General features: G+C 47.4%; 1 protein-coding gene across 1 annotated transcript in view; it reads right to left on the reverse strand.

The window, feature by feature from the left end:
• Positions 1-8,711: 8,711 nt before the first annotated feature.
• Positions 8,712-18,225, reverse strand: part of DAGLA (diacylglycerol lipase alpha) — a 32,569-nt gene continuing 23,055 nt past the window's right edge. The window contains exons 14-19 of the mRNA XM_059825873.1: positions 16,951-17,019; positions 15,786-15,858; positions 14,490-14,686; positions 13,987-14,116; positions 12,842-13,023; positions 8,712-9,672 (exon numbers count right to left, since the gene is read on the reverse strand). Of these exons, the coding sequence (XP_059681856.1) occupies positions 8,745-9,672; positions 12,842-13,023; positions 13,987-14,116; positions 14,490-14,686; positions 15,786-15,858; positions 16,951-17,019 (1,579 nt within the window). The 3' untranslated portion in view covers positions 8,712-8,744. The remainder of the gene's footprint in view (positions 9,673-12,841; positions 13,024-13,986; positions 14,117-14,489; positions 14,687-15,785; positions 15,859-16,950; positions 17,020-18,225) is intronic.

Below are 18,225 nucleotides of genomic sequence, written 5' to 3' on the forward strand. Positions count from 1 at the left end.
TGGAATCCCAATAAAAAGCAAAATGAAGGCTTGTTCCTGTGCTGCTCTCTGTTTAATGATTTTGCAGAAATCAAAAAGTAGCCAGATAGAGCTCCCCTCATCATACAGATAGGCTGGGCAGGTAGAAAACATCAATAAATGAAAAACAGAGCACAGGATGACATGGTGAGGTCTGAGGTCTCAAACGCAGCAATGAAAGCAGCAAAAATGCCCAACCTTCTAAAAAGAGAGCTTACCTTTGGAAGATGGCTGTTCCAGAGCCAGCGAGAGAAATGTCAGTAAATCAAAATTGCAGCAGACAGTTCAGAATATGTTAAGTCCCTTTCCGCATAAGTTCTTGCAAAAACAGAGCCAGATCTTGAAGAGCAGGAAGAGTTTTACTCACAAATAGACCTGAGAGGAAGTTTTACTCATGAACAGACCTGTGAAACACTGACTGAGGTCACATACACCAAAGGTAAGACGCGGTAAGAAGTCTCCCCTTCCTACTGCACAGAAAACACTCGCTTTGTACAAGATTAGGTTCTAGATCGCTGGCAGGGTAACTGCGGCGTGGGTTTGAGGAAACAGCCTGCCTCAGGTCAGGCTTTGCGACTGGCACTTGGATGCGACCTGAGGCAGGAGGGGACAGTGGGGAAATCTGGCAAGTCCTAGCAGAGGCAGAAAGGGCAACTCTGAGCCAGTCCTCGGCCACACCGCGTTCCCTTTCACAGACCCGGAGAAGAAACAATGCGCAGAAGGGGGAAAGGAAGCAGCAGATGTCTGGTCCCAAGCAGGAGGCTTGAACCTCAGGCCAAAGGAAAACAAAGGCACAACAGGTATGAACTCGAGAAAATAAGCAAAAAAGAAAACAACAACAGGATCAGAGACAGCAAAGTGCTCGGAGACAGCTGATGCGTTTTAGGGCTGCGAGTCCCTACGACAAAGCAAGGACGTGCTCTCTCCTCATTTTGAATTTCCAGGGTGCATGCCCTTAAGCAGCCTAAGTTTAGGCTAGCAACATCCTCCCGCGCAGAGCGTAACAGCTCTCAGGGAAGTGCTGGGCGCAGATGCAGTCGGGAGACGGGGGAGAAAGAAGCGCAGCAGAAGTTTGGCAGTTTGCGGTACTCCTGCCACCCAAGGAAGCCAACAGCCTTGCTGCTCTGCAGAACACGCTGCCCTCCGCACAGCGGGCTATTGTTATAGCGAAGGATCTCCTTCCTAAAATAGTGCTTCACTCTAATGACACAGAGTTTACAAATTAACAGGGTTTAGGTTTTGGGCTCTTGTCAGTCACAGATCTAAGACCCACCTATTTTGGCAGTGAAGGCCCCGACTCTCAGAGCTGGAATATAAAACTCCCCAGCAAACAAACCACAGGTCCCGAGGCTTGTCCCTGCCACCTAACCTGCCAGATCTCACTGCAAGGGGCAGCGGCTCCTCCCTCGAAGGGAACAGAGCAGGCACACGGCCTGCTCAGGAGCTGGCAAAGGAAAAAATTAAAAAAACAATGAATATTGGTACAATCTGTATCACATACCTCTCAGACTTGCCCATAACACCAGTATGACCATCTGACTGGAGAGCAAGGAACTCCCAGGCCAAGTCCCACCTCCCAGCTGCAATCTTTCTCTCTCTCCTTCTTCCCACAGCTGCCAAGAACGGGCAATGTTTGCCTCCAGCAGGATGCACTCTGCCTGCGACATGGAGCATCGCCTCCTCCGCACAGGAACACCATGAGAGGGAGCTTTGGCACAAGAGATGCAGTTCTTCCCTAAATCCAGCGCTTCAGTTCAGTACTGCACAGGGTCTGAGGAGAACGTGCTACAAGCCCGATTCAGCCAGTGCTTTCCGATGCTTCAGAGCAACATTTTCCTTCATTCAGAGCATCAGAGCAGTCTGTGCAAAGCCGCTGCTGCGTTTCCAACCCTCCCTTTCCTCAGGCAGGCCGAAGAGGCACCACGTACACTGCAAGCATGGAAGAAGCCGACATTTCACAGCTAAGAAACAACAACCATCTGTGTTAAATCTGTCTTAGTTTTAACACCGAGCTTTCAGGTTCAGTGCATTAGACCCATTTCCCTTTTGCTTCCCTGTACTTGTGCGACTCGTTACTTTTGCTGCTACAGAATTCTAACGAGGGAGCACTTAGCCAACAAATACCTGCTCACCCTACGCTTTTCCAACTAGAAAGAGGATTGCAAAGATTGTCTATATACTTCCTAAAGTGCAGAGAAGCTCTGTGAGAGTCTGTTGGCAGCAGCATAATTAAATAACAGCTCTCTGCAAAAATCCAGCTTTAGCGGGGTGAACTTAAACAGAAGGGATGACAAAGAAGTGACAGCATGAAAGGATTGTCAGCAAAAGCCATCTCAGACTTCAGTTGTCTGAGCAGAAAGGACCAAATGTGATGCTACAGATCGGAGGAAAGCTGAAGGAGCTTTTGAGCAAAGCTGCTAGGTTTGTTGAGGGCTAGGGGATATTTTCAATGCCTGCCAGTATTTCTGCATTACATTTAAAGACTTATAAACCACTATCAGCAAATTACTGACCTGCGTGGCTTAACTTGCTCTGCAAGCAGTAGTTGCAACCACCATACCTAAAAAAAAAAATGGAAATTATATGCTACTGCTACCCTTGCTGCAAAGCCAGAATGCCCTCCTGCTGCCAAGGGAAGAGAATAACCCAGCAGCGGGTACGCTTAAGCGCAAAGTGAACCCAGCATCGAGCAGAGCTCCAGCCCAGCTGATTCCCAAGGCAAACACAGAAGGGCTTCTGTTGACCATGGAAAGGCAACAGGGTAGGCTAGAACGCCCTCCAGCATCATTGTTCTGTTGGGCTTTAGATGCGGGCCGCGTTGAGGAGTATTTGCAGTGCTTATGCGTGCACATGGCATCCACTCACCAGCAGAAACAAGGAGGAGCTTGTAGCTCAGCAGCTAAACTTTAAAGACACTCCAAATTTCACTACATCTAGAAACCCATTCGTTCAGGTTGTAAAATGTGTAAAAGAACCCAAGTACAGTTTGCATAGGTAATACGTATCCTGTTTTGCTACGAGAAAGGTCTAACAGCTATCCTAGGAAAGGGGCAAGTATCAGGGTGCCAGTACAATGGCAAATGACAAAGCATGTATATTTTGGGCTAGCTAGAACTGATGCTCCTTCTCCCAGTCTTCCCTGTAGGGATATAGCCACAAAAGACAAACTCCAAACAGAATCACAGAATCATCAAGGTTGGAAAAGACCTGTAAGATCATCAAGTCCAACACATGCATTTCAGCAATGATTAACCCCAACTAATCACCATTGCAAGAGATAATTCTGATTACTTGTATGCCCCAAGTTGTAAATTAAACTGGGTATCTGTGCGGGCGATTCAATGAAAATATTGGTCTTTGCCTGCAGGCAGATTAAAAAGCTGAGAAAACATCTATGTGCATAAAGAATATATTAAAGAGGCCATTTTACAAATCAACAGGATGCTTTCAAACATGTACAGATCTCATCGCCCCGTCTAAAAGCAGGAGACAGGAAGGATTAAAATTAATTTAAAAGTGGGAAGCAGTAGTAACCAGAAACATGGAAAAGCCTTCTAGAGAGCATTAAGACTGGGGCCCACATTAATCTAGAGTAGTGAAAAATCAAAGAGACACCTGATAAAGAAACAAAATCACTTTAGATATTAAGGGAAGGTTTAAAACCCCCTCTTAATCAGGCCCGGATTACAAACAGTGAAACTGAGCAGAGGGGAACCTTATTAGGAAATGATATTTGAAAAAGTAATGCCATATTCATCCGGTTTGCTGCGCTTGATACACATCAGTCCTGTTCTGTTTCTTTTGATAGAGACAGGACACGGCAAGAAGTCAGACTCCCGCAGCAGAAGCGGCTCCAAGGAGCGCACGCTGACCCTGCGTCCCCATGCTTGGTGCTTTTCCTTCTTCTTATGTGCCCTTGCTCATTGACAGCAACACCTAGTTCCCACCTAAATCCTGTCTGGGAGCTTCAGCTATTATTGCAATCTAAGCAACAATGTCCTAAAAGTACGGAGAAATGGAGGTCACTGGATTTGCATATCTACATTCACCACCAGCTTTGCCATCTCAGTCCTCTGTAGAAAGCAAAATCTCTCATACAACTCCTGTTTACTTTGAATAAAGTTCTTAAAAAGTTGCAGAAATTACGAACACTGAAAATACTGACCCACAGACCAGGTAAGCAAAAGCTAGAGATAGCTAAAGAACCTCTCAGTGCTGACAGTGCTTTGACCTTTCTAGATAGCCTTATCTGCCACAGAGGGCAGCAGCTCTCTCGAGTGAATCAAGGCAGGGATCCCATTCAACTGTTTTGGGTCATCATGAGATCTTGGGGAATAGCTTTTCCCTGCTTAAGGACTAAAGACAGCATCATCCTGAGACAGAGCAACCAAGAAGAGAGATAGATTAACTCCTGGTTAGGTGACAGGAATAGGGAGCAAAGAAAAGAGGAAATGTTAAAGGATGGCAGTTTCAGGAGAAAATGCATGTTCCAAATGGAGAGGGCAGCTCCCCAGAAAAGGAGAGGGGATAACGGTTAAGTATTGAAGGGCTTTCTTTCTGTTCAGCGCTTGTACGTACTCAGCACAGCAGGATCCTGTCTATGTTCTTGGCACTGCTACAATTAAAGCAACAATAAAAGCAATTATTATTGATGCAGAAGAGCCTCCAAAACCACAGCCAGCCAACATTACATGCTAAGGGCCTGACGATCAAAACTCACTGGGATATTATCAATTATTTTATTCCACTTTGGACACACCCAAAAGGGTCAGAGTGCAGCTTATAGGTGCAAAAAATGGACAGCAGTACCAAACCCTTCACACCTTGCGAGCACAGTCACAGCGGGGTCAGAGGCCGTTTTTAACTAAGCTGTTGGATGGAGTTCAACATGCACCTAGCTAAGGGCCTCCCATCTTGCCTTGAACGCTTCAAAGCTTCAGGATTACATTCCACTACAGCCTGCGGAGAATATCACAAAGCAGCATGCAATGGCAAGTGCCAGTTACACAGCTGAAACCTGCCGCACCAGGGGATGGTGGAAAGGGCAGAGAACCCTGCTAGACTCTTTGGCAAAGCTGCATTGGCGTAGAGGATTTCACTTACTGCGCTTTAATTTTAAGGTGCACAAAGCCCACTCTCTGCTCTCCAGGAACTCTGTGGCCTCAGCTCCACTCCTTGACCAAAAACCTCTTAGAGGGGATTTTAAGGATGTGCCGTTGAACTGGGTGAACTGTTGGCAGCGTAGCTGGGGTCTGGGGTGTCAGGCACTATGAACCGCACTTCCAGCACTGCCTCACGTGGGGTGGAGCACCCCGCTGAAGTATCAAGAGAACATATAAAGATTAGAAGGCACAAAGCTTAAGAGTAGGAACCAGAAGCCAAGAGATTAAGAAATCTGAAGACACTTCATGTTTCCAAAGACAGCTGCACATCAGAGTGGAGTGAGGGCAGAGAAAGCAGGCAATGGTGTGCAGTACAAATGAAGGAGGTAGCTACAGGCTTCGCATCTATTTTAACTTTCCAGATATGCTCTTCCAGGATGAAATAGGAGATCAGCTTGTCCAAATGCTCTTATAGCACAGGAGCGGTGAGAATCAAGACACAGAGAGACATTTAAAGCAGAAATAATACAAAGAGCGTGGATTTACTTTGTGAGGACTGGGAACAGATCTGTTTGTCAAGACAGAACAACGGAAAACAGGAATTACCCATGATGTGATGCAATAAGAACCTTAACTAAAAGGGCTCTTTTGCACCTTTACTGCTTTGATCTATGGCAAACCAAGTCACAAGTGTTAGCTATTTCCAGGCTTTTCCGAAGAAGCCTAATAATCACAGAGCACAAACAAAGCGAAAAAAAAAAATTGCAGCACGCCAGGCTGTTTCCTGCTACAGCTGGTCAGGGCAAGGTAACCCCCTTCCCCCAGGACACAGTTCCAATGGCACAGAGAAGGAAAGTCACGCACAACGATGGCGTATTCCAGGACATAGCGGAGGTACACCCAGGTCAGAAGTGACTTCATAGTGCAATATTGCGACCCATTAAACATCATCAGGTCACTCCTGAAACAACAATTTTTTCTTAAGAGGGAGATAATCCACCTTCCTCACCTTGAGTCATCTCCCCACCATCCTCGGGCAGGGCACCAGTAGTTCCACCTAGTCTCAGAGACAGCCATCTCCTAATACCCCACTGCCAGGGACAGAGATGATTCTTTCATTAATGTTTGTAAAGTGCTTTGCAGATATAAAGCTCTGCCTAAGTGCTAAGTGTTATTACTACCCACCTTCTGCCAGCGATTAACGGCAGAAATTAACTCCTTTTCCTCACTCTATCAACGTGTGCCAGCAGTCTGCATCAGGAGGTGAGCTAGCCTGCTAGCCTCAGCCTCCCTACACTTCAGCTCCCCTTCCCACCTGAAAACTACCCAGTTTAGTGTGCGTATTCCTAGACACCACCTTTTTAATGTTTCTTGGGTGTGTGCAGCAATTCAGCCTTACCCTGTGGTCTGCAATAGCGGATGATCTGATGGCACTTACACAGCTCTTCTATATGAGCTCCTGAACCATACAAGCACTCTGAGCAAGGGGGACAACACTGCTCTTTTCCAAAGGACCTACAAAAGTAACTTCTTGTTGCTCAGAATGAAAGCATTTTTCTTTTACAAATTACTTTGAATTCAGAGGGGCTTCTTCCCTCCAATTCAAGACAGTATACAAAAGGTCCCCTTTGGAACCTAAACCACAGGGACAATACTTTACTGCCCATTTAGCCCCTGCACTTCTGAAGGCCCTGTGATTTGTAAGGAGCAGGGGCGACAGTATCCCACACTAAATTGTTGAGTGGGGGATCGGCACTCCGACACAAAGACAGTTCACTTCTGCGCTCCTGAAGCCATTTACACCAACGCACACCGGCTATAAAGTGCTCTCGTTCTGACTTGATGGCATTCGATACCACTCGTGCTCTGTTTGCGTGGCACCTGGGACAGCACAGCCCTGACCCATGCCTGGGGCTTCCAGAAACTACTCAATGGACACAGCTGGAGGCTAGGGATAACAGGAGCCCAGGGATTTGTCATGAGCTAAGCTCCTGGGAAGCACAGCATCCTCCCACAATGGAAATATCACGGCTAAGGAGGGGAAAGGAGGGAAGTTAAAAATTTCTTTTCCAGTGAGGGAGGACAGAGCTCCAGTGAGACTGATTGGTAACTCCACTGAGCTTTGATATGAAGGTGTTTTGTCAATTAAAGGCCTTCTACAGGTCACAGTATGTTTAACTTTCTAGATAGATAGTTTCTCTCCTGCTCCCATCGTTGGAAAATGCCTGCCTAGATAGGTCTACAGCAGGCTCCTCCGGGCACTGAGGCTCTGCAGAGCAGCACTCAGGTAGTTTTACTACCGTCTTGCTCAAGTTTTGCAATGCGACGTTGTGCAACGGGGAGGTGGACAAGGGAGGGTGGGCAAGGGATGCACGCAGCTTCCCCCCAGACTCCGATCCACTTTAGAAGCAATCATACCTGCCCATCCTCTCTCCCCTCAGTCCCCAGAGGGAACAGCACAGGAAGGAGAGAATGAACATGCTTTTTGTTTAGGGAAAGCCTCCCCATTTGCTTAATAAATACCTTCCAAAAAGCTTAGCAGCTCTGTAAACATACAAGAGATTTCAATACTTAGTAAAAGTTCATCTTTTCCCTGAACTCCCAATGACAGAGGCTGGCACTGATCTGCAATTACTGCATATGGGTGGTGTGAGGACCCAGCGGAGCCCAGGAGAGGCTCCCAGGCGCTGCAGGGGCCTGACAAGTAACACTGGATGTTGAGAAGCCTGTTAAATTTTTAGGTTGATCCATCCACGCAGCTCTGAGATGAGAATCCTGTCAGTCCCGCAGGAATGTCGCCAGCTCAGAGTGGTCCAGGGAACTGAGAAGCGATGATGGTGACATCCTGGAGAATGCTTTCTGGTGAAGGAGGGACGTGGCAGAGGGCTTTGGCTCTTGGGAACAGTGTCCTTCCCTCTCAGAAGCAGCCTGGTGGTCACTGAACACAGAAGTGCCCAGGGGAGAGAAAACACAGTGCCAACCCCATTCTTGCTGTGCCTGGCCAGGGGAGGGGAGACTGCATTTGGGGAAAATACAGCCCCAATGGCTTTAAAACAGGAGAGTGTCCTACAAAAGCAATCCCCATGGAAGTGTGACGAATTGGATCTTGGGCCAGATCCGACATGGTAGTGCAATAGGGCCCAAAGTCTCAATCCGTTCATTTCCAAAACCACTGACACGGTACCAAGGGGGTGATCTGGCCTGCCCCCCTTGCTTCTGTCTATTCCAATCCTCAAGCTTCAGAGAATCCATCCCTTCACCCCAGAGGATTCCCTGAAGCAGGGTATCTCACTCCCAAACTCAGCAGGTGCCCTGGGGCAAGGAATTTGCCTCTGAAATGACATGAGACAGGCTGAGGTAGGGGACTTGCATCTACCTGTAGTGACTCAGACCCTCTTAGCGTAGCAGGCCTCGTGAGGCAATGCTGCTTCTCCCAGCTGCAAGCATGGGACTCGAGCACAATCCATCCTCCAGACACCAGTGTGCCACCACTGGGTCACCCCAGAAGGAATGTTTCCAGCTGTCTTCTCCGATCCAAACTGCCCAATGACCACCTCCTCCAAGTATTATCCCAGCACTTAGCCTATGGGATCAGCTCTCAGAGCCGCACCCCTTTACCCTGCACTAGAGGGCCGAAATCATGAGGTCGTCCTGCTTGGCAGGGCTGGTTACATGCCCAGAGGGGGTGGAAGTCCGGATTTTGTCAGTGGCCAGGCACTCCTGGCTGCTCACACCTGTGGGAGTGATGTCCATGAGTTCTCCGGATGAACTAAGGGGGAAAGAGGGCGAGACAGATATGCCCGACGAAGGATCTGTTGAGCCTGCAAACAACCTCGGGGGCTTTGGGACTAGGTTGGGTTCATATTGTGCCCTCAACAGGATCTCCTGATCGCTGACAGACTTGGGCATCTCTGCAAAGTCACTGGAGCTGTCTGACACCATCATGCAGTAGATGTCCTGGAAGGAGCTGCTTTTGCTATCCAAGTTAAAGAGGCTGTCTATGAACTCAGCAAACTCCAGCACTTGGGGACTGGGAACATCAGTGAGCCGTCCATTCTGGAGGGACAGCTCCTCACGAGGGGCTAAGGAAACGCGGTCCCCCTCACTGCTGGCTCCCTCCTCGCTGCAGCGTCGCTGAGGGGTAGTGCCACCACTGTTGAGCACATTGTCAGGGGGCTGAGTCTCCTGGGAGTGTTTGGAGAGGCTATCAGCAGCCAGCAGCTCTGTCCGCGAGCTGAGGGAGGGATTCTCCTCAGGAATAGCAGGGTCTATATAAAAGCAGTGCGTCTCATCCTTCTCCATGACAGCATGGAGGCTGGGGGAGCCCCGGATGCTCCGAAAACCGGAGGAGCGCCTTGAATCAAAGCTGTAGATGGATTCATTGTCCGAGAGGCTCTCCATGGTCGCGAGAGGGGCACGACGGTCCTGCAGCTCCACAGACAGACGCTCCTTTGTATCCAGGAGAAGCAGCTCCACAGGGTCTTTTTGCACAGGAGAAAGTGGCTTTGTCTCATAAAACCCCTCCAAGCTAATTTCAGAATGGGACTTGCTCCTGCAATGGGAAACAGACAACGTGAGGCTGCGTCACTCCCCAGAACCACAAGCTGCCAGAACAGCCAGAGGAACCAAGTCTTGGGCACAGAGTTCCTCATGCACACAGCATTGCTCTAACCAGAGACATCCACAACTGCAAGAAACCTCTTATCTTTCCATCCTCCCAGCTGAAAATATTAGGTACAGTTTCTTCCCTCTGCCAGCTCAGGTTCTTGCCCTTCTCCCTTTTCTCCTGGCTAAATGTCTTCCCTCTCAAGCACCATTTTCACTTAGGACCATGGTTCTGCTCCCAGTGAAACTTCCAGCACTTCTAGCTGAAGCACCCAAAACCATGGTGCAGGCTCCACACATGCAGACAAACCCCTGTCTCACCCAGCACCTCTGTATTAGAGAGGATTGAGGCAAGAGAGGTTAAAGGACTTGCCTACAGTTAACCTACTACTTTCTCTTTCTTCTCACGCTCTGAACCACTCCAGTGTCATGCCTTCCCATCCTTCTCCATGCTGGGAATCCCTACCTTACCACCACAAATGCCAGCAGGCTGTTAGAGCATTGCCCATGACCGATTCAGCTACCGTTTCAGGTAACAGCTTTTAAAATAGGTAAAAAGCCATTTACTCAGCTTAAGACAGGTAAAGATCTTTAGAAAGACTCCAGTCAGACAGACTTTTAAGGATCAGGCAGGCTCCTCCAGAAAGACACCGTGTCAAAGACACAGGGAAGGAGCTCCCCACACCAGGCAGACGCAAAGCTTGGGATTAGCTGCAGCTGAAGTGACAGACCTAAAGACAAAAACTTAAGGAAATATCTGTGAAAAGAGCCTGAGCTTGGGAGAGAACTGCTGCACCTGCCAAAAGGACATGATGTATAGGGAAAGGCTTAGAAGTTAGGCTAATATTTGATCCCTTTGTAACTTCAATAGAGTAATAGGGATCTGAGAACAGGTTTCGAGAACCCCAAAAGAGGGAGTCTGACACAGTAAGCTGGCTCTAACCTTGAATTAAACACAACAAACCTACAATTGTTTCTGCTCTAGCACCTCCCTTAAGCCTCTCTGCCCTCTGCCCCAGGTCCTTTCCCTTTCCTATCTCAGAATTCCCTCTCTGCTTTCACTCACCTCAAAGGGAAGCAGCTCCTTGGGTCTGCTCTGGCTATGGCACAGAAACCACCACTCCTCTCCCTGCTGCTTGACCTAGTTCATCTTCTCAGTCTTACTGTAGCCTTCACAACTGTGGGCTGATCCCTGTTCCTGCTGTTTCATCACAGCTGTAGTTCTGTTTCTAAGCTCTCCTTCACTGTCTCTGACCATTCACTCTCTCTGTGACAAGAACCTTACCATTTTCATATTATTTGCTGTCCTATCTTTCTTCTAAATTTATATCTCACTCATGTTATCTCAAGGATACTCAGCTGCCCGTCACTCACAGACCGTCGCGCCCTGCCTCTTCCCACACACACAGAGCTTCTTGTTGGGTCTCTCTACCTGAAGTCTCCACAGAATTGCTTCCGTTGCGAAGAAATAATCCTCTTCCACCCACAATGCTGTCTTCTGTTTCCACTCACAACTCCCATTTGCTATGTCTGACTATAAACCATCTTCCTTCTCTCATCTTCCCTGTTTTGTCTGCAAATTTGCCCTAGATAATGCAATTCTGTGACAGAAGTCACGTGTTCCAACTCTGAAATAAGTCTTTGCCCACATTTTTATATTTACTTTCTTTGCTTCTTGCAAGTCTGTGGCCCTGCAGTGCCTCAAACGTTATCTGAAAATCACAGAATCACAGAATGACAGGGGTTGGAAGGGACCTCTGGAGATTATCTAGTCCAAACGCCCCGCCAGAGCAGGTTCACCCAGAGCAGGTTGCACAGGAATGCGTCCAGGTGAGTTCTGAATATCTCCAGAGAAGGAGACTCCACAACCTCTCTGGGCAGCTTGCCCCAGTGCTCCACCACCCTCAAAATAAAGAAGTTCCTCCTCGCATTTAGATGAAACTTCCTATGATCAAGTTTGTGCCCGTTACCTCTTGTGCTGTCACTGGGCACCACTGAAAAAAGACTGGCCCCATCCTCCTGGCACCCCCCCCTTCAGTATTTATAAGCATTAATAAGATCCCCCCTCAGTCTTCTCTTCTCCAGACTAAAAAGACCCCAGTCCCTCAGCCTTTCCTCATAAGAAAGATGTTCCAGTCCCCTAATCATCTTCGTCGCCCCTTGCTGTACCCTCTCCAGCAGCTCCCTGTCCTTCTTGAACCGGGGAGCCCAGAACTGGACGCAGCACTCCGGATGCGGCCTCACCAGGGCAGAGTAGAGGGGGAGGACAACCTCCCTCGCCCTGCTAGCCACACTCTTCTTGATGCACCCCAAGATGCCATCGGCCTTCTTGGCCCCAAGGGCCAATGCAAAGAGTCTCTCTGCCATTGGCTCCTGGAGGAAAGTTGTTTACGCACACCACGAAGAACGAGCTCTTCTCCAAACCTCTCCTTTGTATACTTTCTCGATGTTTCTCCACCTTTTGGCTTTTGCCAGACTACTGATGTCAGTGGTCAGTGATAGTCCAGCTTTCAGAAAACAGCCCCTTCAGCACTCAGAACGTGCCTTTTCCCCTCACCTGCTTTCCACTGGACTGAGCTTCCTGCTCTTGTCCTTCACAAACAGGACACCAACTGCTCTCCCCTCACCTGTATCTGTGTTCCTCGATTGTCCTGTTTATAATATTACACAAATCACATCATGAAGTAGCTTTAAATGCCTATCTTCTGGTAAGCTTATGACTTTCACTGCTTCTCAGCTTTTGAGAATCACCATTATAGGCTATCTTCGGGCACATAAATCATACAGGAAAACAGAAATTTGGCTGCAAGACTGTAAGCTTCGGCTTTACAGTTTCAGGGAAAACCCCACTTGTCTGGATAAGGAGAAAAGGAAGTTTCGTCTGTACCCTCAACTTCTAGGTTCTTCTGACCTTGCTGCACTCACAGATTCTTGAGCAACACAAAGGATTTTTCCCCCCAACATGACAGAAGACATACTGAAGCTAAGCAAAAGTCCCACAAAGGCAGCCCTTGGATCTATCCTTTCCACAGCCATGGATCACAATGCCCCAAGAGAAAGAGGACCCACACCTAAAGCCAACAATCCTTCAAAGAAATCAAAAGTTATGTCCTTACTTAGTGCTGCTGTTCCTTCTGTCCACTGTTACGGCTCCTGTTCCAATCTGCACTGAGGGTCCACTAGGTAAGGGCTGACTCTGGAAGATCAACTCTGGGGTGAGATCCACTTCTGTAGGACTCACCATCACTTTGGCTGCAGAAAGTAAAGCTGTCTTCCCCTTGTTGTAGTTCTCCAAGACCTATTCAAGGCAAGAAAAGGAACAGTAGTGCTTTACTGGAGATAGCAGCTTTGCTGTTCTCAGCTCAGGACTGGATTTGCCTCTTTCTTACCAATGCCTTCCACAAGCACAGGGCAAGGTCTTGAGATAAAGGATTATATCGATGAATTTTGACATACTCTAGCCTGTCAGAATGCCCTGCTGGGAATCCAATGCTGGGGAGGTGACTGGCAGGATGCTGGCAGGAGCAGCCTGCAGACCGGCCAGGCAGGGACCCATTCTACAACCATTACACATAAGTTCAATCACCCCTCAGACTAACAGGGGCTGCAGCTGCAGCGTGGAGGGCTTCTGTCGCAGCTTGGATTTCACCTGAACTGCAGTCTCTTAACAGGCAGCTTCTGAGAGAAGGAACCAAACACCACCCAAGCTCACATTGTTATGACATTAAATTTGGAAAGACCGCCTAGTCTGGGACTCTGGGTATTGGGATGGAGATGTGCATTCCATTTCCAGACCTCATTACATCCCACACTAATAGCCTGTGCATGACTGGCCCAGAACACAATCTTCTTCCCTCCTCCTCTCCAAAGTAAATGGTTTGTGTATTTAAACGGCCAGCTTTCCTGGGCAAGGACTACCTATTCAGTGCACATAAAGGCTTGTGACAAGCCAAGTACTCGTTTTATTAGGGCACCTAATTGCTCTTGCAATAAGAATTACTAAAACCGGACCCCACCAAGGGTACCCTCCTGGCTCTCCAACAGGCACGCAGAGCTTTGGCTTGGCACCAAGAAGCCTCATCAGCTCATACGCTAGAACCACCGTGCCCCTTCTCCGTTTTGTGTTTAGAGCTCACCTCATCAGCATCATCGTGCTGAGCCTTTCTTGCCCAGACCTGGCCCTCTCAGGCATTCAAGCCAGAGCCCATGTTATTGCACTGAATGCTCCCTCCCCACTCTCAGTCCTAATCCTCTGCGTTACCTTGTTGAGCCCTTCCATGACCACATATGGGAGGTGTTCGTGCAACATCGCTGGCGAGATGATCACTTCATTAAACGCCTTATTGTCACCCCAGATAGCAAAGTAAGTGGGATCCTCTTGCTCGCAGCAACTGGAAGAGGAGTTGGGATCCAAACAGAGCAGAAAACAGGGAGCAGGAGATGAAAGAGCAGGCCAATATTTTGGCATGCAAAAGAAACAGCAGGTTGCAGAGACAGAAAAAACAACAGGAGGAAAAACAGAGGGAGAAGATATTAAAGTACACACGCTACTGCCGTTGCTCCAAAACTCTGCACTAGCCAACAGTGACATGACTATCTTTCTATTCGGACAGCACAGACACAATCACTGTCGCCATAAGACAGTGGGGGAAAAAAAAAAAATCACCTCCTTCATAGGTGGGTTCCTGTCTTGGGGAGTCTCTTCCAAAAGAAGATTTTTCATCCCCACCTATGGGCTGGCTTCGCAGCTCTGCGTATACTCACCAGCACTGCTCTGCAGGATGATTGTGCACCACATGGATGATGCGGCCAGGTGGGTAGAGTGGTGTGCTTGCAGACAGGGCGATAGTCAGGTCGCTGGGATGGGTCCAGAGGCGATTACTCGTTACCGAATTTTCTTCTGTCTCTTCAGGGAGCTCTGACTTGGGTATGCACTTCGTAGCACCCACAATGATTCGCCACTGTCCAACACCAGAGAAAGGAGGGAGAACGTTGAGAAGAGAAAAACATCAAAGAAAAGCAGAGTCATCTCACAAGACACTATTGGGAGGTTTAAACTGAATACCTAATAGCAGAAAAGAGCAAAACAGGTCTTGTGCCTTGATTGCTTAAATAATTGACCTAGAGACAGAGATAACCCTGCCCAGAAAAGTTGCCTCTTCCTTTCCCAATTTTAACCTTAGAAGCGGCAACATCTCAGCCTTCCTTTTTTTGCTGGAGGTTTTTGTAGATTTAAGGATCTAGAGCAAGCACCAACTCGTCCACCAACTGATAACTCAGTATCTTCCAGGATAAAAAAGGTAGATGGAATCTGAATTTTTAATGCACGAAAATAAGCAAGATACTATACAACATAAACAGACAAAAATTCTGCTTAGGCCTTCCTTCATGCATTAAAAGAAATCCTAAAAACCAAAAATTCACCAAAAAAACATAAGCCAAAACACAAAAACTACAGAATGCTAACAAGAAAAATAAATGTAAACTCAGTTTTCTCCCTCTACAGATCATTGCTATAATATTTTACCCCTAAAAATCTTAATGTCTTATGTTTTTTCCATCTCAGTGTAATGGTAAAGAAGCCTGGGTAGGAACAAACTTTCCACATTTTCTATCTCCAAAACATGAACAGACCGCTTATCCTAGAACAGCACCACCCAGACAGCACGCAGCAGTGTCTATAAGCAGACAACTGTTGTGGTTCCTAGCCTGTTACCATTTGTTACCGGCCAAGAAAAGCTACAGTTGGAACACAGACTTCAAAACAGGCTCAGATGAGAAAATTTCCTGCTCAGTTATTTTAGACCTGTGATGGTGAACTTGCAGCATGTGAGCCAGAATCATCGCACAGCCTGCAAACAGAGTGCAGCCCTTTGCCCTGAGCTCTCTAGTTCCTTCCAGCTCTTGCCATCGCTCCTCTAGCTACCTAAATAGTAGTCACAGTGGACCTGAGGAGACCTGGAGGGCAGGAGAAGTCTGCAGTATTGCTATGTGACACAAGAAGTTTACCATCACTGCTCAGAGACTCACCTTCGGGAGTCTGTTACTCTTTACTCTTACCTTTGGTTTGTTACTTCTTTGAAGAACATCCAGAAGCTGCCGACGAAATCCCTCCAGCTGAGAGAGACCGATTCTGGAAAAGAGGAAGATGTGTTTACAACAGCTGGGCAGCGAACAGCAGGCAGGTAACAGGATGGTAGGGACATGGCACAGAAGAACAAGAAACTATGCTACAAAAGATACTACAAGAATGCAACAACACCATAATGGAGATAATTTCAGAGGTGGGTTGTGGCATCACCCAGGACCAGTAAGCATGGTTAAGAGGCTGCAGGAAACCATCGTGACAATAAACAAGTATGAAATGTAATAGCAGAATCAGATCAGTGAACACAGATATGAGAGGTCAATGAACAGATAAGGAGGGAGATGAGGCAATCACAGAAACAAGTGAGCAAGAAACAAGTATGGGATGACACAGAACAGAAAAATTAGAAAGGTGGCACAGAGCTATATGACACCACTAAAGAGATTACAGGATGGACAAGATTTTGTCACACAGGTTACAAACGGCATATTCAATACCATTTAGTACTTCCTCTCCACTGAATTCTACATGCCTTCTATCGTACAGACAGAAATGTCACCATGTATCTGAGGTCACACAGCAGGGCAGAAGCAAAAGTAAAACCCAGGTTGTCTGGCTCCTAGTCCAATGCCCTGTTCAGCAGAACATGTCCCAGGAGATGATGAGAGATGAGAAATGCCAAGACATAAGAAATGAGGGAGCTGGTTCAGAGATGTGAGATGATATGGAACAGGTATTCAGGGACAAACAGTACAAAATGAGGTGACAGCACATCTAGTTCAGGGCAGAGAGTAAAGAGGTCCGAGAAAACACAGGCAACCAGGAAGATGGCATCGACACATCAGATACCACAATGAGTATAGTTACAGAGACAGGATATTCACCCTTTTCTTTCATACAGGCAGCTGAGAAGCGGGGAGGGATATGCCTATAAAAAGGTGTGTGAAACACCAATATAAGTGTCCAGGTAAAAGACGCAGCAATACAGGTAACTAGGAAGACAAGCAAGAAGCATACAGGGACAGGTAAATGAGGAAACTGGAGACAGATATGATCTAGGTGTTTCTGATAGGAAACAGGTGACTTTGGTATAGAACAGCAAATACTCATCAAGAAATCAGACACTTCTCAACTTGCCTGGGCACTAGATCTTTGCCAAGCACGACTGCAGTCACAAACTCTTTTGAATACTCCATGGCATCCTCACTGGAAAAGAAACAGGACCAAGAGGAAGCAAACAGTGTTTCACTAGCAGCAAACAGCACTTCATTCCCAGTTTGCCACTGGTGTCAGAGAGGTTACCAAACAGTGAACTGGGGTCGTAAAAAACAACCCAAGCTGCATGAGGCTTTTGGGGCTCGCACCCTGCTAAAGAAAGGCGTGATATTCACATCCCATGCCCCAGGCGATATTATTCTGTAATGGTATAGGTTCATACAAACAGAGCAGCTCCTTCATCCTTACCTGCATATGGCTCTGAATATACTTGGAAAAGGAAGTACTCTAACTCAATGCCTCATAGTTTGTTTTCCTATAGTTTGGGAATAGCCAGGACAGCAGAAAGGAAGGAGAAGACATTCCATGCTCCTAAGACTATTCTAAAAAGACAATGTAGAACCAAGATGGCCACTTTCTGCAGCAACCTGAGCACTAAGATAAGAGGGAATTAAGGTTTGCACTCTATAAGCTGGTTCTGCAATCAGCTAACTTCCTAGAGATCACTTTCTGAAACAGTCACCACAGACAGATGCCACATTGTTGATCTAGAGATGATGCTGGGCACAACATACAGTGCAACAAAAGTGTGGCAGTCAGAGGCACCTCCTTGAACTGAGACAGTTGAGGTGACGCAGAACAGCACGACCCAAGCTATCAAGGGATCTCAGAGTGGAAGCTCTGAGCAGAAAGCTATAAAACTCATGAAACGTTCTGCACAGCAATTAATCTATAGCTGCAGAAGACCAGGGATTACTATCATAACAAGGCATGCTAATGTCCAGATTCATTAGCAGGATGGTTTAAAACCCTTGGCTTCTCCCGGAACACAATGCAGTAACTATCACTAGAAGCTTCTGATAGTCCATAGCTGCTTTCAAGTGTCCCCATAGTGCCTGTCACGACTAGAAAGACTTTATCTCACTTCACAGCAATCAAGCGTGATGTTTTTGTTTGGCTACCACGTAAATAACAACATGACCAGCAGGTCTGTTCCAATTTACAGTGTGAGGAATTCACCATACCTCTCTTCAGAGATGTCTGAGGCAGCTACCCTAGATTCCCCCTATAGCCGAGGGGGAGAAACAGGCACCCAAGAAGCACGATCCCTCTGACCTGTTTTAGGCACCCACTTTAGAATGACAGAAATCACACCCCAGAAGTGCCAATTTCTTTGTCAGCTGCAAAAGGATTCCA

Source organism: Gavia stellata, chromosome 17 (assembly GCF_030936135.1).
Source record: "Gavia stellata isolate bGavSte3 chromosome 17, bGavSte3.hap2, whole genome shotgun sequence".
Lineage (NCBI taxonomy): Eukaryota > Metazoa > Chordata > Aves > Gaviiformes > Gaviidae > Gavia > Gavia stellata.